We start from the raw sequence: 25,593 nt of genomic DNA, 5'->3' as shown, positions 1-25,593 counted from the left end.
CTCCATGAGTTCTGAGAAAAAACTTACCTGGGTCTGATGAAGAATCTATACTGGATGAGAACAGTGATGAGGAAGAACACCACCCCTTCCACGGCCATGGCAAAGAGGTTTCGTCCCACTAAGTCCCAAGACAGTGGTGAAACAAAACGGTTCTCCCCTGGTAGACACAATGCAGAGATCCAATTAGAATGGAGGCACCAAAGAAAGACTCTGAGCCCTTCCTCAAATTCAGGCTCAAATTCACCTCTGTTCCTTGGAACACCAATGATTATTGCCTATGACAAGGGGGAAAATTATAGGAGTGACTACTTTCCATGTCTGATTTTTTTTTAGGGTAAGGTTTTGGGAAATTACACTGTGACCCATTATCAGTCGCAAGTTCAGAACCAACATGTATTAGATCTATAATTTCATATCTTACATTTCTTTTTTAAATGAGACATGCTGAAAATCCTTTTTAAAAGGGCAAACAATCTGGGGTAACTTCTAGGGTACTTTTGCACACTGTAAATTTCACTAAAGGAAGATTAAAGAGTACTCTAAAAAGACGTCCCTTTCAGAAAGTAGCATATAATATAACCTAGTGAACCTATGAAATCACCTGGCTCTATGGGAATATTCCTTACATTCCTTATACATCTCCTTTGCACCTGCTAGATGGAAAAAAAAAAAAAAAAGTCCCTCTCCTATGCCCATTAAATAACATGGCCCATCTAGCTATATGAGCCAGTGGATAAAGAATAGTAATGTGGCCACAGGAGAAATGTTTTTAAAGACTCTAAAGAGAGAAAGAGCTGCAGTAAATTAACTTTTTATAGACTGTGTAAAAGGTAATAGATGACCACATCTTCAGGCCCACGATCTTCCTCATAGTCATAGCCAAAGTTTGCACCCTTCCTACTGATCCTCTGGCCTGTATCCAACTTTCAGACTGTGCTCTGACTTTTCCGATAACTAAGAAAGGCAACTTGTGGCATTACGCACTGGATTCAGAATAAAACCAGTATTTTTTCCTTGCCTCTAAAATTCCCCTCTCACCTTTCTCAATGCTCTCTGAGGCACAGATGAATGTTGTATGAAAAGACCCATGCCACATCCAGGTTCATTTTCATGAACCTTTTCTCAGTGGTGGAAGTCCTATGCCCATTCCCTAGCCTCTTTCCACACCAAAGTCCAGAGTACCGAGGCTCACAAAAACCACCATCTCGAGTCACTGCTGTCACTCACCAAACCTTTCCAAGGCATCGGCCATTGCCTGGTTTTTCACCATGTCAATAAGCCCCCGTCCCAGGCAAAAATGTGGGAAAATCAAGAACACAGACTTCAGGATATCATTGATGTTATTCAGCTTCTAAAAAAAAATATAATAAGACAGAGAGAAACTGAATGTCATCTATGGTTTAGGCTAAAAATATATCAAGGTCTGAATTACGGGAGAGATGAAAAATTTGATTCCCTGGGGTCAAACTGAACCTTTGAATTCAGACAGCAATAAAGAGCAGCAGCCACAGTTGATGACATATAACATAATAGAATTTCCCCTTTAGAAGATTTGGAGTAATGCTATGCATATGGAGAAATATGAGCAAAGTTTAGAAACACGGTTATGTTAAATCAGAAGCAAATCCATAATAAAATATTGGCTTAACATTTCCAAAGCAAATTGCTCATATCTGGGTCAATATTTCAGCTTCAGGATTTTGTCGGCATTTTAAAAATTCTTCTTGTATACATCAAGCCAGTGGCCAAATATCCCACAATTAAGTTGCTGTGGGCTGGAGGCCTTGTGCTAGGGCCCAGGGGAAGCAAAGGTTAATAAACAGTCTCGACACTGCGGAAAAGAGTACACCACTGGATAGGTGCTGTACTGCAGGCATGAAGGGAGGGCTTCAGGAGCACTGGGGACAGAGAAGCACCTCCCATAGGCAGCAGGAAAAGAAAGCTTCATAGTTGGGTGCAGTCTTGAGGGCTTAGAGAGATAAAGGAAGTCAGACCTACAGGAGTATGGGAGGGTTTAAGGAACAACCAGCTCAGGTGAAGTTACAGAGCCTTGGGAAGGGGGGTGGCGGGATATGACCAGGAAGGGCTATAGAGCTCTGAAGGCCTGGCATTCTAAGTTAAGGTGTCTGGACAAAGACTATGAAAATAGGCAGAGACCCTTAAAGAGATTTGTAACTGGAAGAACTGACAAGGTAAACAGTTGAATGCGGGCGGTAAGAAAAGCACAACATATACGATGCCCATACCGTTGCCAGCCAGGGTGACCGGGTGGATGGTAGTGCCACCCACTGTGACAGGAATGGCAAGAGAAATACTAGGTCCTGAGGGAGAAGATGAGGAGGACAGGTCAAGTCCCGGGGAACTGGAAATAACCTAGATGGAGCCTCCTGCTAGGCAAGTGAAAACGTGAGACTAGAGATCGAGGGAACAGGGTCAAAGGCAAAGATCTGGGAGATAACAACGTAAGACCCAGAGAGGGGAGTTGGTAAAGGTGAAGGGCATCACACAGAGATAGCATCTAAAGGGGAAAGCAAAGATGGCAGAGCAGCACTGAGACAGGGAGGGGTACAAAGGAAACCAAAGGGTTGGATCAGTCAGAGAATATAAGGAATATAAGGAAAAGGAGGAGAAGGAGGCGCTATGCAAACCCAGAAAGGAGAGAATCTGAAAAAGGACAAAGAGGTCCATGGTGTCCGCACCACAGACCCATGGCATTAAGATCATGACTCGGTGCAGTCCTCGGGCTCACGGAGACGCCCATCCCTGCAAGAGGTGCCCCTTCTGCAGGACTCACATTGTTGGTAAAGAGCTCCAGCACAAAAGTGGCCACACTGCCATTGATCCCGATGAAGAGGTTTACACTGGTGAGGACCACGTAGGCTGTGCTGGGGATCTTGAACACGAAGGAGGCTGGGTACATGAGAGGTGTGATCGACCACCTGGTGAGGCACAGAGACAAATATTCACTGGGTGTCCCCTGCCTTCCCTTTGACTCTGGGCACCATATGCCTTCCAGCCCTCCAGGGGGGCCTTACCCGTACAGCAGAAGTAGAAGCGCTAGCACAGGCAGGTTGGTAGAGGACACATAGGACTTCTGCTGGAAGCAGATGAAGATGATAATGACCAGCGTGGCAGGGACCACATAATTGCACTAAAAGTGAAACAAGAAAATCAAGTTCACCCCTAAGTCAGAGACACAATACACCTCAAGTCTTCACCATCACAGGACAAGAAAGGGCAGATAAACATAGCAGAGAATAACTTTGAATTAATGAAGCCACATAAACTATTCATCAAAATAGTGGACAATACATTTTGACAAGCATTTTACCCTTGGCTGATTTTATAAACTGCATGCCCTTTCTGTCTTTCCAACAGCTAAGCCAAGGTGTCACGCTCAGTAAACTTACTGAACGATGGATTCCCAGTCAGAGTAATTACAATTTCACAGGCAGCAAATAAGCTTCCAGTATTCTTCCCCAAGATGATTGTGTGTTTCATCATTAATGCTATATTAGCGTCTGCCCAAGTTCAGGCTCACATGTAATCTATTTATAAGCGCTTACCTTATAACATGAATGCCAGAATTGTTTCATCACATGAGAAGTATTTTCAAGTCTGTCCTGACAGTGTATCAAGCCTTACAATGCAGATATAAAGACATGACTACAGGACAATTAAGAGAATTCATAGCTAGCAGGGCAAAGCACAGGCAGGGAGGTGAAAGGCGGCTTGTTGGCTGTTTGAAGAATTTGAGCTTCAGACTACAGGGCTCTGCCTCGGTCCCATCCTTCCCCACATGTTTATCAGTAACGCAGGTGAAGACCTGCTTTTAGCAAATTTCAGAGTCTTGAAAGCAGGGAGTGACAGATAACACACAGACAGCTAAGTGAGGTCTCTGAGTCCACAGACTTGATCTTTCATCTCTGAATCCCCTGCCACAGTCAGATACATCATGAGTACTCAGTATGTGTTTATGGGATGAAGTAATTACTGGGGCAAGACAAAAACAAGAGCAAATGGATACGAAACAAGATGCAGTGTAACACGGATAAATGTAAAGTTTAGGTTCAAAAAGTCGGGGCTCCGGGGTGGCTCAGTGGGTTAAAGCCTCTGCCTTCGGCTCAGGTCATGATCCCAGAGTCCTGGGATCGAGCCCCGCGTCTGGCTCTCTGCTCGGCAGGGAGCCTGCTTCCTCCTCTCTCTCTGCCTGCCTCTCTGCCTACTTGTGATCTCTCTCTGTCAAATAAATAAAAAAACAAAATCTTTTAAAAAAAAAAAAAAAGTCAACTGCATTAGTGTAGAGGGAAAGAGACCCCATTCACCAATCATTCTGTGAAATGGAAATTTCAGTTCACTACCAAGTTGCTAACAAGACAGCTCTCCTTCTGCATGCAAAACCATGGGCTGAGTAATGACAGTATGGGATAAAGATCCACTCTAGGCTCGGAACACAGAGCACAGCCTGAACACAAGGTTACTTCTGGGCTTGGCTTTTAGAAAGGAACATTAACAGTGTGGAGCATGGCCACAGAAAGGCAACATATCACATGTCTGAGAGGTTCACAAGTCTGAGAGGCTTGGTATAATCAGCAAAGACATCATCCTCACCGTCATCACTCGCGTTTGTACAGTGCTTTGAAGATGACGAAGTGTGTTCTCATATATCTTACATGGGGAAGACTTAGGTGAAATGAAAGTTGTCTTCAAATACCCAAGGGGCTGTGCAGTGGGAGGATTAAATTTGTTCTGTATGGCTTACAGTTAATAGAAGTCAAGGGAGATACATTTCAACTCCACTTTACAAAAATCAGAACTACAGAATTCTTTGAAGTCCTCCATACTGGTCTGAACAGAAGCAATCTATTAGAGCTGGCACAAAAACATATTTGGAATGGATGGATAAGCCTCTGGGTAAAATGTATAGAGTTTTCAAAGGAAAGACGGATTTCATACTAAGGCAAAGAACACCCTGCTTCTGGAGGTGAAAGCCTACCAGACAGGGTAGAGACACTGGGTTGTGACTAAGCATCTTCCAGCTCGACGTTACTTTGAAAAGTAGTCACTCAAGAAATTAGTGGTAGTGATGGTGGTGGTATTCATTGCAGTGTAAACAGATTTTTTTCCTGTGGTGTGAGATCAGATCTGTATTTGAGGTCATGTTTAGTGTCATGGGTGTACATACAACTACTTCTGCCTTTTTCTTTTTCATTCCTTTTGACTACCTAAAACAATTTTAGAAAAGCCAGGGGCTCTTTCATCCAATCCACGGCCCTAATGATTTATAAAACAGCAGCAGACGGAGGTTCTTACCATATCCCACACGAAATTAGAGAGCCAATAGATGACAGGCTTCACTCCACTGATGAACTGCAGGTGCTTTGCTTTGCTGACCCGCTCTTGGATTAGGAACACGACAAAGCTGGCTGGGACGAAGGACATTGCAAAGATGACACAGATGGACACAAGGACATCCACTGATGTGGTCATCCTGAAAAAGAAAGACAATGACAATATGAGGGGCCACTAATGCAGCTGAGAACTCAAGCAAGCAATATACACGCATGCAACTGCACACACACCCACACACACGCGTGCGAACACACGCACGCTTGCATGCAAACACACATACACAGATATCGGAGATGTGAGGCACCGCCCAGAGGGAAAAACCGACTGACCAAACGTATTTTACTCAGCGTTAAAGATGATTATTTTCAAATAAAAAAACCCTAATAATTAAAATGCAAAACTAATTTCAATGAAGTAAAAAAGGATCCACTGCCATAATGAAATTATCAAGGGAAGTCTAAGAATGGCCAAATGGCATTCACTTTGGCCTTCTGTTCTTGACCCTGAAGAGCATTAAGTTGTAAATGTTCACATATATAGGACCAGTGTACTCTGAAAAATGAAATAAAGCAGAAGTATTAGGATGAAACTATTCAAATAATTTTTGGCTATAAATAAATTTGAAAACAATAGTGTGCAGCATATCGATCTAACACACAGCAAAACTTCTATCAGATTCTATTAAAGGAGCATAGTTACAAGTCCATTAAACAGGGTATAACATAAACTATTTTTATATGCATTAATTTTATATAAACTTGGTATAAAGATCCTAGTGGTATATATTGGTATTCTACAGGAGTTAAACAGAAATAGCTGTGCTACACGCTGTACACAGGAAAGAATCTAACATGTGCTGAATATCAACAATGTGCTGAGTGCTAGACTTGGCAATTTACATGAATTGCCTCATTTAACACCATACATCTAGAAATATAAAAACCAGAGTCAAACGCAGATGTCTATGATTCCAAAGGTTACGCACTTTAAACTGTATCATACTGGCTTTAAACTTCTTTCTCTCTCTCTCTCACACACACACACACACACACAAGCTTGATTCAGGAATTAAAAGGACAAGCTGATAAAAGCATGTTTCACCAAGTTTACAAACAGTGGTTTCAAAACTAAAAGAGCTGGTTTTCTCTTAAACACTGTGTTAATGATGAGTTAAATTATTTTAGGATTTTACCGACAATTTCACTTTATATAAATTCCCTACATGTAATGGTTTTTATCCATCAAAATCCTTGGTCTTCTGCAGTTTAATCCCTGCTGGCCGATTCATAAAGCGATCATTTTCTGCTCAGAACCTGAATTCATAATGTAACTGTATCCTCAGCTGGTACTCTACAAGCAGCTTCACACTTCCCTCCCCAACATGGTGGTCCCACCAACAGCTTCTCCTGTCCTCACCCCCACCCAGTTAGATACAGCCACGCTTACAGAGCCACTTCTGAGAGCTGCTGCTTGGTGAGATTCAGGGGGTGGTTGAAGGCCGTAATCCCATACTGGCTGGGGTTCTCTCCCTTCTGCAGGTTGGCCCGGAGAATGGCATTGTTGATGACATTCAAGAAAGAGCTGATGGCATGCCAGCCCTTGTTGTTGAACCACACCTGAATAAAAGACGCCAGGTACAAAGTAATGCTTCCAAATCCTGCTCCGGGAGGTCGGTGCACATGCAAGACATTTTTAGAATTCCATACACCAGGAGAAAACATTAGGGTCAGAGAACATGGCAAAGAGGTAACAGCAGCCACTGCGCTACTTCTGATCTTCAACTCACTCAATCCTTACCACATCTTTAAAACATGACTCCTGCCTCTGTTTCTTGGATTAGGAAACAGAGGCTTAAATAGGCTAGGTAATTTGGTCAAGGTCACAGCGGTTCAGTTGGTACATCTGTTGGAAAGCCAATGCTCTTTATCATCATACTGTCTGGGCTCCATGGTAAAATTAGTAGCCTGCTCTTTTCTGTCCTGAATATGCCTATCAACATTAGGAGCTGAAAATACTTAAGTACTACTGTTCATCAAGAAGCTACCGGCACACAGGGCCTCACCTTGACATTATTTTTCGTGTCCAGTCCTGTCATGAACCTCCCCAGGCTGCTGAGAAATCGATCGGCAGAACTGTCCTGTGAACAACAGAAACCTGCCTCAGTTGGGATGGTTCACAAGGGAAGGGCAACAGGACAACCCTGTGAAGGGCAACGTCGTTGTTGCCTTGTTCAGCCGAGCAAGACAGGAAACTACAGCAGGGCGGGCGCCCAAGAAACAAGTGACCAGAAATCTAAAGCACTGGTGTTGCCATAAACCACGAGTTTTTGAAAGAATCACAGGGACACCCTGGGACTCCAAGTTGCCAGGGGCAGAGGTCTTGCCTAACTGGGTGGGGAGCATGCTTCAAAGTGTTCCCCAGGGGTCCTCTAAAGACCTAGAACTAGGCCCAGTGGGCAGATGTGTCGGACACATGGGATCTGGGCCTCAAAACTGGAGATACAGACTCTAGGATTATTATGGATACCATGATCCTGGAATCCAGGCCCGCGGAGCCCTCATTCTCATTTAGAAAACGGGAAACTCAAAACCCTGAGAAATGAAGTGAGAGCCTACAAGGTCCTGCCATCAGTATAAAGGAAATGATTCATTTCCTTTGTAACCAGTGATTGTTTCAGGGAAGTATGTTCGAAGCCCAGTTTATTTACCTACTGGCTAAATTCATAAAGGAAGTTATACTGAGAGCTTTTAAACCTCTGAATTTTTTTTTGATCTATGTTTTCAGATATTAAATATATACTGAATAGCTCAGTCTTGGCCGGTGCAAGATCAGCTTTGTATTCAGTCCTAAAAACAGTAAGTGGCAAGGTGATTAGATGTACCTGCCAACTACTCCCACTTAGTGGCAACTCTGGGCCCATCTTTCTGACACGTCCTAGGATGGATACCTACCTTGGCCAGCTTCAAGTGCTTCTTCACTTCCTTGATGGCATTATTAACTTCTTGACTTGAAGGAAGTGAATGAGAATTACTGGCACCCAGGGAAAACCCTCCATACCTAAAAGGACAGCCTGACATTAGAAGACAGAGCCATACACAGTATCATTCAGCAGCAGACATCACATGAAGGAGTGTATGCACCATGGAGGTGAATGTTTATTCGAAGCAAGACCAAAGTTAAAAGTTAGACTTGGAGAAAGCTTCATCTTGGCCTCCTCTGATGTCTTCCGGCAATCTCTTGATTCTTAGGGTTACTGCCCAAGTGGGAAAGAGCTGCTCTGGGATTACACACAGAGTGAGGTGTCTTTCATCTCATAGATACTCCTGCTGCCCCTCCCCCAGTGACCCCAGTCTGCCCTTCCACATGGGTCTCTGAGTGTCAAGGCAAGGAGACGGGGAGTTAGGGGAGGACAGTGACCAGAGTAGCCTAGGGAGGCTTAGAGACAGGCCATGGGCCTTTCCTAGCATAAAGGCACTTTAGGGGCCCCAGTCAGTATCTGCTCTGTGCAGAGTTCTACGGGTGTTGGCCCCTGGGAAAAAGGAAAAGAGGGAAGGTGGACAACAGTGACAGAGCTGAGTTTGGAGGCAGCCATAGAAGGCTTCTCATTCTCTAGAAGGACAAACTGGCGTCAAGGGTTGCTCCTGCCTTTCTTCCCTAGTGCCGCCTGTTCCTTCAAAACCAAGGAGAGAGAATTTCAAATACTGTGGCACTAAATAGCTTTGATGCCTCTTATTTCATCCAAGACCTTCTTGGTCTCATTCTAAAGGCCTGAGAAATTGTTCCGGAGTCCCCAGGGCCCATGGGGAGTCTGATTTGGGCGGGGGAAGGGGGGAAGGAGGGGAAGTATAAACAGAGTAAGGTACTTCCCTTCCAACACCGTGCTTCCCCGCTAAATCCCTAGAGACCTTCAAGGAACCACTGAATCTCCTCATGGGGATCAGAATGCCACATGTTTCAAGGGCATCTAAAGTGGCAGCTGAGCACTGAGCAGAAACACCAAGGGCAAAACAATCCCCACATCCCAACTTGCTGGGACCCGAGATACCAGTATCAAAGTCATCCTTCTGAACTACAAGAGTCCAGACAAAATATGGGCTAGCACAGAAAGAGATCAACTTACCTAAACTCATTCACCCAGATCTTGTTCTTTAAACTGCAGAAGCCAAAGAAAAAGAAACGAAAAATCAGTTCAAAGAAACATTGATCGTATTCCTGTATTACTGATGATACAAAAGAAGTTACTATCTACCTGAGGAGACAAGCCAGGATAGAAAGAATCCTGTGATCAGTCTTGGGCAGGGGCGGTACGCATAGAAGGACATCCACCCCAGTCACTTTCCTTCTCCCCATCTTAAAACCTTGTTATTTATATGAAAATCATGCTTTGGATTAAACCACTTCAAAAACCACCTTACAGACAAAGATGTGACTGAACTAAAAGCTTTTTTTGTTTTGTTTTAATTCTTTTTAAGGAGGCTCCATGCCCAATGTGAGACTTGAACTCATTACTCTGAGACCAAGAGTCACATTCTCGGGGCACCTGGGTGGCTCAGTGGGTTAAGCCTCTGCCTTGGGCTCAGGTCATGATCTCTTGGTCCTGGGACTGAGCCCCACATTGGGCTCTCTGCTAGGTGGGGAGCCTGCTTCCCCTTCTCTCTCTGCCTGTTGCTCTGCCTACTTGTGATCTCTCTCTCTCTGTCAAATAAATAAATAAAATCTTTAAAAACAAGTCACCTTCTCTACCAACTGAACCAGCCAGGTGCCCCAAAACTTACTGAATTCAAGGTAATCCATCAACTATGGAGGACGTGGAAATGTTATGCCTCTTTCTTGAAGCATACCCCTGTCATTTAAAGTCACTGAGAACACCTAACAGAGAAGCCTAACAAACGAAAAAAGCCTAACAAACATTTCCTGGGCATCAAGTAAGTGTTCAACACTGTGCTTTGATAGCCTCAGAAACTTCGGGGCTGTTCCAAACCTCCACAGCCATGTTAGGCCACTGAGCTGGCCCAGGGCTCACTTCATAATGCCAAGTATCATCCACATTACCACACATTCCATTCATGAGAAGCACTTTATACATATCAATGTCATTTAATTAACACAACAAAATAATAAGAGCAACCAGAAAATAGTAAGAATATCACATACTCTACAAATGAAGACTTTTTTCAAGGACAACTGGCTGCTCCTGGTAAAGCGGATGGTAAGTGACAGAATTCAAATTTGAAGCCAGATTTACTTTTTTACTGACATATAACTGACATAGAACACGATATAAGTTTAAGGCGTATAACAGTCTGATAAGACATATTTAGATATTATAATAGGATTACCACTGTACCTCCATCATGTCCTGAAATCATCATCCCTTTTGTTGTGGTAAGCATATTTAAAATTTAGTTTCTTCGCAACTTTGGAGTTTATAATTTGGTATTGCTAACTATAATCACAATACTGTACATCTGCTCTCCGGAATTTTTCTCTTGCACAGCCCTATAATGATATAGGCTGCCTTACCTTGATGCTGACAATTAAAACTTCAAAAAATTTATCTGTTCTAGGTTGGGAGAATATCCTAAACTTCCAAAAGCCAACATCAGGCCAAAATTTGATATTTTTCCCCAGAACTAAGCTATTTTTAAACATTTAATTCCCCTATTCAGGACTGAAAAAAGGGCCAAGTTTAGTAAATAATGACCTTTTGGCTATGATCTGCACATAGGTCTTCACCAAATAATCTGAAATGTTTCTTCCCGTCAGGTTCTGAAGGATGTCTGCAGTGTTCTGTTTTCTCTGTCATCATAGAAAAAACAAGCACAAATGTCTTTATGGACCACAATTGAAACAGGAAAGAAGAAAGAAAAAGATTAAGAACTACAATGACACGTTTCTTGATCATGGATCACAGTGTGACCAGACTTGTCCACAGAGCCAAGGTGCTGCCATCAGCCAAACACCAAGGCCTAGTCCATTCTGCCCTCACCATTGGCTGTTCACTTATGCCAAACCAAGATGTTCCCCAGGAAATTATTCCGAGATACTCAACAATAGACAGTGGAACATGACTCGTTACAGTCACTGAGACTCTCAGGGAGCAGTATCACGGACTACGCCCAGTGACTTCTTTGGTTCATTAGAGTTATATTGATGAATAGATACACCATTATTTTATTTATTTATTATTAACATATAATGTATTATTTGTTAGATACACTGTTATTTTAAAGAGAAGTAACCAGGGCTCAAGTTCTCACACCCATTTACAATTGCTTGTCCTCACCCTGCAACCTAGATGCTGATAAAGCAACAGAGGGTGATCACAAGCATGCCTCTTCCTGAAACTGTTCTCAGAAAAAGGCTTAGAACTGCTCCCCCCACACTCACAGTCTCAGAGACTGTCAGAGTTTTAAGACCCACAGAAGTCTCATGGACCAGTCTCCCTAATTCAGGGAATGAGGTGAGGAAACAGGCCCAGGGGCTGAGCGGCCTGTCTGAGGTCACCAGCTCATCTGTGGTACAAGCAGGGATGGAGCCGGGTCTGTCACAAGATATTGTGTCACATTACCTCAGTGGGAGAAACCAGACTGTGCCTTCCAGAGCCCACAGATCCAGAGTGCTGAGATCTGGTTTTAACTCCAACAAGTAAGCTAGGCTGACTTTTCAAAATAGAGAAACAAGTTACACTAAGGTATAGGAACTTGCAGACCAATTCTCTTCCCCTCAAAACCCATATGCTATTCTCTCTGATAAGAATTAAGCTCAAGACTGAAAGACAAGCCCCTGACAGGATAGGTCAGCTGTTCCTTCCTCCCCAGCATAAGCTCCCAGCCTGCCTGCACTGCCATCTGCTCAGTCACGGAGAGCGACTCACCTGTGGAGGAGGCAGCCCCCCTGCCCCCAGGGGACACACGGGCAGCATCTTCTTGATTTTGTCACTGCTACACTGGCAGGTGGGTGAGGGGTTCTCCATCGTCCAGTTCCCCTTTTGGAAGAGGTCCACGATGGTCTGGGGGACCGGGGCGGTGGTCCACTCCTCCTCCCCCACGGAGCAGGGCATGTTTCTGCAAAGGGAGGACATCAAAGGTGGCATCACCTGAGAGGACCTGGCCTTTCCTGGAGCCTCGGGAGCACAGACCAATCAATAACAACCACAAACAGGCATCTGTGCCCTCACCATTTGTTTGATCTCCCCACAGACCTGTAAGCTGCAAACTCACCTTATAGTTAAGGATGAAGGAACACAAAGAAGCCCTAAACACTCATGTACCAAACTCCAGGCAATCCAGTCTGCCAGCATTTGGTCTCTTGCCCCTGTGTTCACTCAGTAAATATTCAATGAGCACATACTATGTGCCAGACAGTGTGCTGCATATTTGAGGGCCTGGGGTGAACAAGACAAAGTCCCTGCCTCCTGTAGAGGAATCTGGCAATAAGCAAATGTCACTTAGCCAAAAACAAAGCAAAATAAGAGAACAGTGAATCAGGGGAAGACAGACTACTTCTTCCTAGGAAGGTGATTCTTCTTCCAAGGCATGAACGATCAGAAAGAAGCAGCCAGGGAAAGATTTGGGGAGAGAAACACTACAGGCAAAGGCAATGGAAGGTTTAAGTACAAAGTCCCTCAAAAGAAAAGAACTTCCCACGTTTGAGGAACAGCAGGAAGGCAGTGAGCTGGCACGGGATGAGGTAGGAGGGAGAATGACGGGGAGGACGGTGGAGCGAAGCTGGCGCCAGATGACACAGGCCTGGGAAGGAGTCGGCGCGTTATGCTCAATGTTCCCTGAATGGCAAGATTCGTTTTATGGTTTAAAATGAGGACAGGGGCACCTGGGTGGCTCAGTTGGTTAAGCAGCTGCCTTCGGCTCAGGTCATGATCCCAGCATCCTAGGATCGAGTCCCACATCGGGCTCCTTGCTCGGCAGGGAGCCTGCTTCTCCCTCTGTCTCTGCCTACCACTCTGTCTGCCTATGCTCGCTCTCTCTCCGTCTCTCTCTCTGACAAATAAAAATAAAATCTTAAAAAAAAAATTAATTAAAAAAAATAAAATGAGGACAGAATTGGGGTTTGCAGGGGACGCAGTGAGGGTGCTCAGTACATGAAGCACTAGGCTGTCTGCAAGGATCTTGAGGCCTTTACGCCTGACGCAAGCTCCGAATCACTGTGGACTATCACCAACACGCTTGCCCTCTTGGGTCTTATCTTCTCCACCAGTCAAATAAAAGTACAAAATGACATGTTGAAACATGTCATTTCTAATATCCCTTCCAGTTCCAAGGTTCTACAATGCACAGCTACACTCTTTATATTATTCTTCTATGTACTAAAAACATCAAAATCAGTGCACTGCTCTCTAGTTCTCTCTAAGCACTGTAACTTGATGGAAATACTCCAAAAACTTCACAAGATGACTGGCTGAGACAAAGCTCAATGCCACAGTCAATGTCCCAGTAAGACTTCCCTCAGTTGTACTCCTTTTGGTGGAACCTAGAATGCGAATTCAGGAAAAGCTGCCTGAATGGAGACCTTCCATCACCCCCCCCCACTCCACATACACATACACACATACACACACAGCGGTGCTCTGCCCCAACCCTGTGAATCCTCTGACAGCAGGGACCAGACCTCCGCTGTCTGAACCTGTCTAGCCCTGAGCCCAGACCCAGCTCCTTCTATGCTGCCACTTATCTGAGTCCATACTACTCAGCAACAGTGTATAATGACTGCACCTTATCTCATTCTTCTACCTCCCCTATGAAACATGCAGGTATGTTAAAAGTCAAAAGTCTTGTGACCTCAGCGAGGATGTCCCCATGCCGTTTTCCATCACAGTCATTTCATTCTTTAGGAACTGATATTGGCTGCTAGGGCTTACTTACCCATGAAGCAGTAAGTACCAGCAAATGCTTAGGAAATATCCAAGAATAAGAGCTAGCGAGGACATGGTAGTTATCTATCTAGAAATCTGCTCTGAAACCTTGCATGCCTAGGTACCTGGCTCCCTGGTCTGTCCACTTGCAAAGTCAGTAACTTCCCTTTAAAACCTGGAATTCAAGTTAGTCCTTCTCCAATCTTCCTATACCTTCCACACTCTCTATAATTCCTCCAAGTCTGTGTTATAACTGAGCCAGAATCTCATTCTACCTGAGCCTGGAACCTGCATGGGCCTTGGCTTGGGTCACTTGGAAACTCACCTCTCTTCACAGTTGTTATGCATGAAGACCTCCACACGCCCCTCCCCCCAGCCCACTTAGAGACACAGGCATTACACCGCATTTATCCATATACTACCTACTTCCCCTAAAAAGGATTTTGAAGGAAAGTTCAAAAATATGCAACCCCAAAAGAAGAAAATATCCATTTTTATACACAACAATATAGAACACGTTTTCAGGTTGGTAAAGTGAAGTAGCTGATAAATCAAACTGAAAATTCTATATAATGGCAGCTTATCTCTGCTTTTAGGTACAGGAGCTGGCAGAAGGGAATAATGGGAAAGCACTGGATCTGTACAAAGTGCTATTTGAATTAAATATTAATCTCTAAAGCAGCAAATACATATCTGTAATGATTTTGCTCTGCAGGATGACAGAAAACTCTCCTAGTTGGCTCTGTTCATTCCTAGATTCTGGTTAAGTTATTACATCAGTTTTTTAAAAATAAAAAATGCTTCAAATGACAAATGATCCTAGTCACCATGTGACATCTATCATAGTTGATAAACATAATACAGCAGACATCGAACCAGGTGAGAAGCAGAAGACAATCCAGAGATCAAGGGTCTCAGAGCTCAAGGGGCACTTACGGGATCGGATTTCCTTCCATACAGCGGGTCCCGAAGCCAGGGTGTCTGGTGAGGGCATTCAGGAGTTCCTGGGTGCCCAAGTCCTCAGGAGCATCATTACTGTGGGTACATGAGAGGCAGCCAGCTCAGCGATTCATTAAAACCAGGAACTGGGAAGTAGAATTGTTCTTCTGAATGGAATACTTTATTAGGCACTTCTTGTGTGCCAAGCTCTCTTCACCGAAATGAGCAAAATGCAAAATGTACCCAAAAGGAGCGGACACTGATTGTGTATTTGAGATCAAGGTAAGGGACAGCCCTCTCGGCTTGTGTAAGTTGTAATGAATAGAGTTGTGCATATGGGTGTGCACACATGTATAAAAACCCATGCACATCTATCTATCTATCTATCTATACTTCTTTAATGTGAAGGAATTCGTGAAGAACCAGTTTTTCAAAAATACTTTCAGAATTATCCATGAAATGTGATCCAAACAAGAAGAAACACAAGGCTAAAGAAGGAAGAACCGATTTGTGTTCATAAAAGCTTCCCTTTTATATCACTGAGATACTTCTCCCCATCTAAAGGTCTACAAATATTACAAGACAGAGGAAAATTTCTGTGGAAGGAAGTAGAGAAATTCCTTTGTCCCTTTGTTTGAAGCACTGGATTGTTACAGAGTAGCTAGCATTCTCTAAAGAACACTCTTTAATATCTGTAACACAATAAATACACAAAATTTACTGTGCAAACAAGAACCTGGAGGTGTAAAGCTGTGACCATGTACAGAAGCCCTAGGACAAAATGACAAAATTAAAACATAGCTATGAAAAGCCCACAGACTATAGCTTCCTCACAAATGTTTTGCAAGGACAGATTATTTAGGTAAAACACCGATGACCGTTCCCAGTGACAGCAGAATAAAAAGAAAGGAGCTCAAAGCAGGAAGAGAGGTGGGTCTGTTAGTGGAGGTTCAGTTCGCTGGCATTCTTTGCATACGATATTAGTTTGTGTCGGGGCTTTAGAACAGCTGATAAAATCCAACCCACCCTGTTACTCTTGAGTCCACCTCCCCTAGACCCTCAGCAGTGTCAACACTTGGTCTGCCTGAGCTCTCTTCTCTCCTGGGGCACAGAAGGCAAACACGCACCTGACAAATGTGTACTGTTCATTGTACATCCAGGGCTGAAGTTCCAGGCTGGGGTACTTGCCAAAGGGGGGCACGATCAAGCTGAACACCAGGGCAATGCAGACAAACACAGCTGGCAGGACGATCTACAACCAGGAGAGAGGGGGAAAGGAAATGGAAAAAAAAAAAAAGTGGGGGGCAAATGTCAGAGAAAGGGGCCTGGCACAAGCCCCTAAGAGTCCAGCCAGCCTCCCAGACCAGGCAGCATGCAGTGAGTGCCACAGGACCCAGAACAAAGCTCCACCAAGGCATTCATGGCAGGTGGGAAGCAGCAGATCCTGAAACCAAAACCTCCTCCCTCCAGGCCATTTCTGGAGGCTGACAGCACAAAGCCAGAGGCTGTGGTCACCCAGCAGAGACATGAAGCTCAAAACTTTACAGACAAAATGGTGGTCACATGTCAGGGGGACTCTGAACTCTGGGTCCTGCCCTCTTCCCTCTGAAGACCCAAGAAAGACCACGACAGGCCATGAGCCCAGCTCAGCTCAGAGAAAGGCCGACAGAGCCAGCCCTGCACCAGGAGCCAGAAGACAAGAAGCTTGGTTCTGTGTCTGCCATGAGTGTATCCATGGGAAGTCACTCCCGCTGTGGCCTCAGTAATCTCACTTGTAATCTACAGACTAACGGACCCAGTCAGATCCCACGCTCTGAAAGGGAACAGTAAACCCTGTCACCATGGAATGGCCTCCAAAAGCGTCATTACCTAAATCCTTCTTTCTGAGAAAATACTGAATGACAATTATCTCAGTTCGTTATTGTTCCAACCCTATCACCAATCAAAAACCAAAGTAGTTGATCTCAGAGAGACTAAGTACCTTGCCCAAGGTCACACAGCCAGTAAGTAGCAGAACCAGAATTCAAACCCAGGTCTCCGTGCTCCAAACTCATACCCCCTCATTACCCACACAGTCTGCAGGGAAGAATTTCTGCAGATGCTTTCTCTGTACTTCTGGGTTTCATACAGCAGGATAACTTTATCCCTACTGACCAAGTGCCTTAGCATGGAAACACCAACACATAGGCAACAGCGTAATGAGTCTTTTCTGTTTGCCCATTTTCTGCTGACCTGTCTGGCCACCTTTCTATCAATTTGCAGTTAAACATCGACTTACAGAAAAGTCACGATTCCAAGAAGTTTATATGTCAAGTGCATCTCAGGTTATGAAAACTGAATTTGCCCAGCCAATGTTTCTAAACTCTGTCCTTGTTATGCCATCCTCTACCATAAAACTCATACACACACACACACACACACACACACACATACACACAGCACTACTAAATGCTAGGCCCACTCTAAGCACTCACTCATTTGAATCCTCATAACAACCCTACGTAACCGGCACGTTATCTTCATTTCTAAAGATGAGGACAAGGAGGCACAGAGAAGTAACTTGCCCACAGATGCGTGAGTGACAGGAAGCAGGACTGGGATTGAAAGGCGAAAAGTCTGGCTCCAGCATCTACCCCATACCCACGACCCTGTCCTGCCTTCACTGGTCAGGGAGTCCGCAGCCCACTAGTGAAGCCAGAGTCGCTGGCCTCGAGCAGCACTTGTCACCTGAGCAAAGAATCCCTTCCGACTCCGTCTGGCAATCAGCAGCCTCTTCCACAGAAGGGCCACAAACTGCTGCTGTGTGAGCTTCCAGCCCTTCACCTGGTAGGAGCCTTTGCCATCCATCCCGCTGAGCAGGTCTGTTTCTCTGGATTCTGCAGGAAGCCAACACCAAAGGTCACCTATTATCTGAGGCAGTTTTGACATTATCATGCTCCTCCCTCCAGCATCCTCATGGAGGCTTGTGTTTGAAAGCCAAAGCCTCTCAGAAGTCAAGGGCTTTCGTGACAAATCATTGTCCCAGGAAAAGTTAGGACCCCAGATGCCCCACAGTGGCACTTTCTGCCTATGGCTCTTGTGTGGGGAGTGCAGAAAATGAAGGTGCCTTGAGACAACTGAAGAGAAGTGTTCACACATAACTGTTGTACCTCAAGCCATTCAGATGAACCACGTCATCCTTGATAGAATATTCTATGAGACAAGCCATGCATTTGGCTGACAGAATTGAAAACAGACAATGCTGATTTGCCTACCATCTGTTATTTTGGTAAAAGGTGGATACGTTCAAATGATCTCAGTACTAACAATGTCTGAAATCACAGAAAACATGAGGGCCACACACTCATAGGAGCAGGACTGGGAGAGCCAAAAAAGTTTCTGTATCTCAAAATTGTATAAAATTGTACAAAAATCCTTGTCCTAAACTAATGATTCCTAACTGAGGTGCTTTCACATCTTACCAATATTTGCTTGACTTCTTGCCTCCCTTTCTCGGTCTCAGTCAAACACACGGGGACACACTCTACCAGAATACCTAAGTCTTAGGTACAATTAGCCCTAAAAGGTGACTTAGTTCAAAAACCATTCACCCGTTCAAAGAATATTTATTTAACAATTTAAACACCCTATCTAGGCAAGAAACTGGGTCTGCACAGAAAAGATAATCAATGGATTCAGAAGACGGAGGGGCCGTCCTTTTATACATCTCTCAAGTGAAAGATCTCAACTAAATGAAGAAAGTGAGGAGGGTGGGAACCTTCAGGTTTGATAGTTTGCCCAATGTTGTAAGGAATGCAGCTTTTTTCAACTTCCCACTTCCCTTTGGACCCTGTAGGCATCTATCATCCATGCTCAAGGCCGTTTGTTAAAAGGAAATGTGGGAGTATACTAGGCAAGAATTCACTTTCAAACAATGGGACACAAATCTCGCCCAAACAGACCTGGGTCTACATCAGAATCATTAGGATCAGCAGCATCATCTTCAGTGAATGGGCGAAGGCAGCTCTGCTTGTCTCCAAAGGCCCTTCTGTTTCGTCTTGCTGGCAAGGTGCCATCTGCAGGCAAAAGGAAAGAATCCCACATTTTATTTTATTTGTAACAAAACAAGCCATCCTCATCTGCCACAAATGTATACACTAAAAATAAGAATAGGATAAAACAAGTGAAAGGGAAAGGCACACTACTGGTGAGCTAAGACAGCCTACAGGAGGCACTGCCCAGAGAGCGTACAGTTGCCCCAGAGGCTTACCGGAGGTCTCCGCATCCACCCCACTCTCTTCAGCCACTTTGAGAAATATCTGAAAAACGGGAGTGAGAACAGTATAAGCACCATATGATGAGAGCAACCATCACCGCCATGATTATTACATTACTGAGTGGCTTGTTAGCCCCTGAAGACAAAAAGTAAAAGCTGCATTTATCAGTAATACTTTGCCAGTCACTTGGGAGTGAAGGCATTCTTCACCAGAGAACACGTCCCCAGTTGTGAGAACTATCAATCCAGACAATCATTTTCAAATTAAAGGTAGGACATTAGAACACCAGAGAAGAAATGTGTCCTGAATCTAAAGGGAGCATGTTAGGTGGGTTCTTCCAGGTGGATGGCCCCCAGATCTCTGAGTAGGCCAGCATCGTGATAAGTCATCTCAGACCAAATGATCAAAAGATGATGGGTTCCCCATTACTAGAAATAGTATGCAGAGACTCAAACATCATAAGAGAATGTGAACTAGCCAATGATTTCTAAACTCTGAACTACAGACCACGGCCCAGAAAGCATGTAATAAAAGCACTGACGTTGAGGTCTTACCTCTACAAATTCTGATCCAAAGACCCTGGCGCTGAGGACTCAGAATTTCTATCGTCAATAATAACCCCACAGATGATTTCTCTGTATGGCCAAACTTGGGGACCAATGGGCCAGACAACTTTTGTATCCTTTCCAGCACTCCAGGTTTATGAAGCTGTGATCTCTAAAGGGAGGTGATGCTGCTACACAGTAAAGAGAGCATGGGTTTTGTAGCCCAAACCCTCAATGCTGAACCCTAGCTCAGATTCCTGAGTGCCCACTTTATTATCTTATTATGGGAATAATATTAAGTCGCAATGATTTTTAGAAGATTTTATTTATTTAAAGAGACAAAGTATGCATGAGTGGGATGGGGGGATAGGGGTGGGGGTGGACAGAAGGAAAGGGAGAGAGAGAGACTCCCAAGCAGACTCTGTGCTGAACACGGAGCCTGACACAGTGCTCAAGCTTACAACCCTGAGATAATGACCTGAGCCAAAATCAAGAGCCAGATATTTCATCAACTGAGCCACCCAGGAGCCCCTACAATAATTAAAACAAACAACCCCACACACCCAGTTCAGCACCAGGCACACGTGGATTTTCCATAAATGTTGGCTCTTTCCTATCCATGGTCACAACACAGCCATGTCAGGGAGCCATCCTAATACAGCTCTCCTGCTATCTTCCACCACAACTTTAAAGGGTTAACTGTGGCCAATAATACCCCAAATGCAATGATGTAAGAACTCAAATGACCAGCTCCATGGTAATCCTATTCCTCTGGGGGAAAAGGAGGCTACCTGTCTGGCCTTGGGCCTGTGGAACCTACTCCACTCTGATAGTCAGTCACCGAACTTACTTCTTCCAGAGTGGTCTCCGAGATGCCATAGCTAGAGATGCCCAGGTCTGAGAGTCGGTCATCAATCTCATGGAAGAGTTCCACGAAGGCCCCTTCTTTGGCAGCTTCGTAGGGCAGCACGTAAGTCAATTCATGCCCAATGTCTTCCACGAGCCGGGCCTCAGCCACATGCTTCCTGATGAGGTTGGAGATGGCAGAGACATCTGTAGGGACCAAAGCACAAAGACGGCTCAGCCAGCTCAGAGGCCTCCCAGCAAGAGCCGGCCATGCCTCACCTTCTCCCCCTGCCTACTCCTCAGAGGCCAGCTGCCCACACATGATACCCGTTTCTGATACTCAAGTCTTTCCACAGGTTCATCTCTGGCCTGAGAGTCCCTGAGGCAAGGACTAGGTCTTATTCACCTCTGTATCACCAAAGCCTGGAACACTATAGGTTCTCGGTACATTGTGGGCGGGTGGGTAGGTGGGTGGGTGAGAGGAAGAAAGGCCAGAAGGGCTGAAGGAAGGAATGGTGGGTGGAAGGAGGGAAGACTTTCAGAGGTTGAAAGTCTTGTGTCCATTGCCTAGACTCTAAGATTCTTCCATGGAAAACCTGAGTAAAGAAAAATTAAATGATTCTTCGCCCTTCCTAACCTTTTAAAGGAGGCTCCTTCTCTTTATGTCAATAAGGGACTAATCAGTTTGTGGAAGGAGACATCTCCTTGGAAAAAGCCAAGTATTAGGACTGGGCACAGATGAACACAGTAAAGGCTTCTGCTCCATGGGTGTTACTGGTGACACTGGTGTCCTATATGTAGCTCCAAAGGAAGACCCAGCAGACTGCTCTCCATCTCCTGGGCTCTCAGTCTCCTGAGATACTGAGATCCAATCCCTTCCCCAGGGCTTGGCCCTCAGCTTCTCATCCCTGGTCGCCAGTGTCCAGCCAGATCTATTCCCCAGGAGATCCTCCACCCCCAGTCATGTCAGCCTCTCGGGGACACTGCCCTGCCAGCTGCCACACCAAGCTCCGGGCTCCCCAGCAAGCATTAAGCCAATCTGCACCCTCTCCCAACCCCCACCCCAACCCCCAGCCCCAACCCAGCAGCAAACCTTGAGTCAGCGCCACCAGCCTCTGCACCTCTCCTCCTCTGCCTCCACTCTGCCCAGCTCGGGGAAGCTCAGGCACCACCTGAATAAGAAACCCCAGAGTCCTTACCGATGGTCAGCGTGTCACTTTCATGGTCACTGCCCAGGCCAGCATCAGAACTGCTTTGAGAAACACTGTCCTCCTGATGGCAAAGAAGGAGGTGAGAATGGGTCAGGGACTGAGCAAGGTACAGCCACCAGCACCTTCGCCAGGGAGGGCTTCCATGAGGCTCTACCATGTGGCTCCTCCTGGGAGGCAACTGACTGGGCAGCCGTGGCTTCTGAAGCCCCCGTCTGACACGTGTGTGCTGTGCGCACGGGAGGCCAGCACAGAGCTGGCCGCAGAGTGCTGTCACCACGCACTCACTGACCCTCCTAGGCATGGGATTCACCTGCCTAGTTGTCTGGCTCAGGGCCTCTCAAAGCTTGATTTCTGTTGAGCCACCAGGGGACCTTGTTAAAATGCAGATTCTGATTTAGTGAGTCTAAGCTAGGCCTGCGTTTCTGCATTTCTAACAAGCTCCCAAGTAGTTCCAGTGCTGCTGGTCCTCACAACTTCGAGTAACCGGGCACTAGTTAAAAGGTAAATAAGCAGATAGGAGTTGAAGTTTGGAATGTCAATGTTTTAGGTGCCACTGGTTTCAGCACACAAATGACTCACAGAGGTGTACTGTGGAACAGAGGAAAACCTACCTGGTTATTGGGGTTTGGTCCCACCTCTGTTATTTACCTGCTCAGTGACCTACAGGCCTCATTTCCCTAATCTGAGATAATAATCACAATACCTCCCTCCCACTATTGCTCTGCACTTGGAGATGACTGGAGTTTAAAAAAAAGTTCATAAGTAATAACATGTGTGATTCAACCTCACTCTGACTGCAGGAAGAGATGTGGCCTGAGCTTTCTACAAAGGAAATACAAGGTGACTCCAAAGGGACCGCAGTGCAGGGAGATGGTGACCCCTCAAGTGGCAGAGTGGGGTGGATGTGGACAGGCCACTCCCAGCCAAACAAGTTCTGACTCCCTGGCCTGGCACCAGCCCAGCACCGAAAATACAACGCACCTTTTTCAGGTATGACACAGTGCTACTGCTGTTTCTGCAGGAACTGAGGGAGGATTCCACATCCTTCTTGACCAGGGTCAGGTAGTAGCCTGTTCCCAGCTGGTTCTTCAGAAACAGGGAGGAGCCCACACAGCACAGCTTTCCATGGGAAATGATGGCAATCCTGTCCCCCAGGATGTCTGCTTCATCCATGTGGTGTGTGGAGAGAATAATGGTGCGGCCTGCCAGGCACAAACACAAGGACGTGGGACAAGTGAGGCCTATTGGTTCTCAACAACAGAATTAATGGAACTACAGACAGATCAGCAGGGGCCACTGAGGCAGAAGAATCTGGAAGCCTGTGTAGCAAAGCCACCCTCACAGAAATCAGAACAGGAACATTCATCTGGGAATTTGCCACATACCAGGCAGGGTGCTGGGTGACCTGCATGCGTTCTTATTTAACTACATCTTCTGGGAGGCAGGCACTACTGTTATTGGAGGCAAAGAAATGGAGACAAGTTAAATGACTTTTCCAAGGTCTCAGGGCCAACGGGAACTGGCTCCAAAGTCCATATTAAAATCTGCTTATCTGCTCTTTCAACAAACATATACAGAGTACCATGCTGGGGACAGAGATAAACAAAGACACAGCCTCTGTTCTCAGTCATTGGTCTGAAAGGGAACACAGCTACAACAGATATTGTAAGCTCTAAGCTAGAGGTAGTTCTGGGGACCATGCCCTTATCCCCATTTCTCTTCTTGCCAGCCCCTAGATAATGAAGGGAATCCACGTTACGTGTCTTAGAAACCAGGCCTTCCTTCCACATCCATACCATGCATGAGCATAGAGCTTTAAGAAAAGAAGTCCCTGGGGCTCAGTAGGTTAAATCCTCTGCATTCGGTTTGGGTCATGATCTCGGGGTTCTGGGATAGAGCCCCACATCGGGCTCTCTGCTCAGCAGGTGGCCTGCTTCCTCCCTCTCTCTGCCTGCCTCTCTGCCTACTTGTAATCTCTGTCAAATAAATGAATTAATTTAAAAAAAAGAAAAAAGAAAAGAAGCCCCTTATTGCTCTTGAAAAGCAATTCTGCTGCTCTGTCAAGGACAGCCATGAGCCACAGGCGTACCGCTCAAGAGCCTCTCCCTCCCTCCCTCGAGACAAACACATATCAGCTACCTTGTCGGTATTTCAGCAGGAGCTCCCATATTCCCCTGCGGGAGTAAGGGTCCACACCGGCTGTGGGCTCATCCAGAATGACAACCTTGGATCCCCCAACGAAGGCCAAAGCCACAGACAGCTTTCTCTTCATTCCGCCTGTGAGAGAGAGACATTCCAGGACCGGCCCCAGACAGCGAAAGCAGAGGCATTGAGAGACAAATAGAGGCACCCACCAGGGACAAGCCAGGGACACATTTCTGACCTACTCACCCACCCCTACACTGGGACTCTGGGGCAGCTGTTGCTTTTCCCATGACGGGGGCAGGGTGTTGGAGGAAGGGGAACTCACCTGACAGTTGACTTGTTTTGCTTTTCAGTTTGCTGGGTGGCAAACCAACATCCAAGGCCATCTGCTCCATCTCTGCTTTCACGTGCTTCTCCGAGAGCCCCTTCAGACGTGCATAGAACCAGATGTGTTCTTCCACGGTCAGCCTGGGGATGCAAGGGCAGGTCAACTCCATACCCCACAGTGCTTCCTGACCCAGAACAGAAGAAAAGAGGCACATTTCCACTGCCCCCTCCCTGACCTTTTCTAACTTTATCAACTTCTGAAAAATAATAGGAGGAATCAAGACAGAACAACTGTAAGCAACCACTGGAACTGCTGAAGACGCCAAAGCTGGAATGTGACTGGTCTGTTCCAGCCTAGTTCCAGCAGGCCTGGCCACCAGACATCAGGCAGTTGCAACTTTTAATCTCAGACCCTCAAGGGGCTCACCCCACAGCTCCATCGACCAAGTAACTGGGTCAGAATTCACCTGGAGCAGCCCCCTCCAGGAACTCAGAATGTGCAAGAAGGGAGGTCCCTGTGAAGAACATGAACCTGAGTTGTTCAATTTAGGTAAGAGCAAACGGGGACCCAGAAGGGGAGAAGTCCTTGCCCAAGGTCACAGGGGCCTGAAGGGGCCTGAATTGCAGACAGGCCAACCTGAAAGGAAGCAATGTCTTCAGCGGGAAATGCTGGGCCAGAGTGTAGTGGGAGAAGGGACCGGCTAATTGGCCCCTAAAGGGTCAGTAATGGAAAGCACCATTTCCCAAGGGCTCACCCACCAACTGGACTGATGGGACATCTCTCACCTGACAATCACCTCCTGCTTCTCCTAAAACGTAAGGACAACCAGGTCTCACCGTGCAGAGCGGTAAGACCCACCACCCTCACAGAAGGTAGAATGCTTAAGTCCCTCTCCGCCCATGACTTATGACACACGCATGCAGGCGGGGTCTGCTTCTCAGTGTGCACTGGTACTCACATGTCAAACAGCACGTTATGCTGGGGGCAGACCCCCAGGTTCTGCCGGATGCTGCTCATCTCAGAGCGAATATCTTTCCCCAGGATATAGGCAGTGCCCGAGGTGGGTGGGAACAGCCCAGTCAGGATTGACCTGAGTGCA

At 45.9% G+C, this 25,593-nt stretch overlaps 1 protein-coding gene across 3 annotated transcripts in view; it reads right to left on the bottom strand.

Moving 5' to 3' along the window:
* Nucleotides 1–25,593, bottom strand: part of ABCA1 (ATP binding cassette subfamily A member 1) — a 128,159-nt gene that overhangs the window by 12,111 nt on the left and 90,455 nt on the right. For 2 of the 3 annotated variants that reach the window (XM_059143293.1, XM_059143292.1), the window contains exons 20-41: nt 25,453–25,584; nt 24,492–24,634; nt 24,161–24,298; nt 23,003–23,223; nt 21,904–21,982; nt 20,815–21,017; nt 19,413–19,461; nt 19,105–19,218; nt 17,891–18,039; nt 16,291–16,415; nt 15,161–15,259; nt 12,230–12,419; nt 11,057–11,151; nt 9,473–9,505; nt 8,304–8,409; nt 7,415–7,489; nt 6,799–6,968; nt 5,314–5,491; nt 3,036–3,151; nt 2,795–2,939; nt 1,228–1,351; nt 28–157 (exon numbers count right to left, since the gene is read on the bottom strand). In XM_059143293.1, the coding sequence (XP_058999276.1) occupies nt 28–157; nt 1,228–1,351; nt 2,795–2,939; nt 3,036–3,151; nt 5,314–5,491; nt 6,799–6,968; nt 7,415–7,489; nt 8,304–8,409; nt 9,473–9,505; nt 11,057–11,151; nt 12,230–12,419; nt 15,161–15,259; nt 16,291–16,415; nt 17,891–18,039; nt 19,105–19,218; nt 19,413–19,461; nt 20,815–21,017; nt 21,904–21,982; nt 23,003–23,223; nt 24,161–24,298; nt 24,492–24,634; nt 25,453–25,584 (2,814 nt within the window). Of the gene's footprint in view, nt 1–27; nt 158–1,227; nt 1,352–2,794; nt 2,940–3,035; nt 3,152–5,313; nt 5,492–6,798; nt 6,969–7,414; nt 7,490–8,303; nt 8,410–9,472; nt 9,506–11,056; nt 11,152–12,229; nt 12,420–15,160; nt 15,260–16,290; nt 16,416–17,890; nt 18,040–19,104; nt 19,219–19,412; nt 19,462–20,814; nt 21,018–21,903; nt 21,983–22,009; nt 22,083–23,002; nt 23,224–24,160; nt 24,299–24,491; nt 24,635–25,452; nt 25,585–25,593 lie in introns of all 3 variants that reach the window. The other variant, XM_059143294.1, reaches the window with a different exon arrangement.

The sequence above is a fragment of the Mustela lutreola genome, chromosome 12 (assembly GCF_030435805.1).
Source record: "Mustela lutreola isolate mMusLut2 chromosome 12, mMusLut2.pri, whole genome shotgun sequence".
Classification (NCBI taxonomy): Eukaryota; Metazoa; Chordata; class Mammalia; order Carnivora; family Mustelidae; genus Mustela; species Mustela lutreola.
This window is presented reverse-complemented; position numbering and strand designations above follow the sequence as displayed.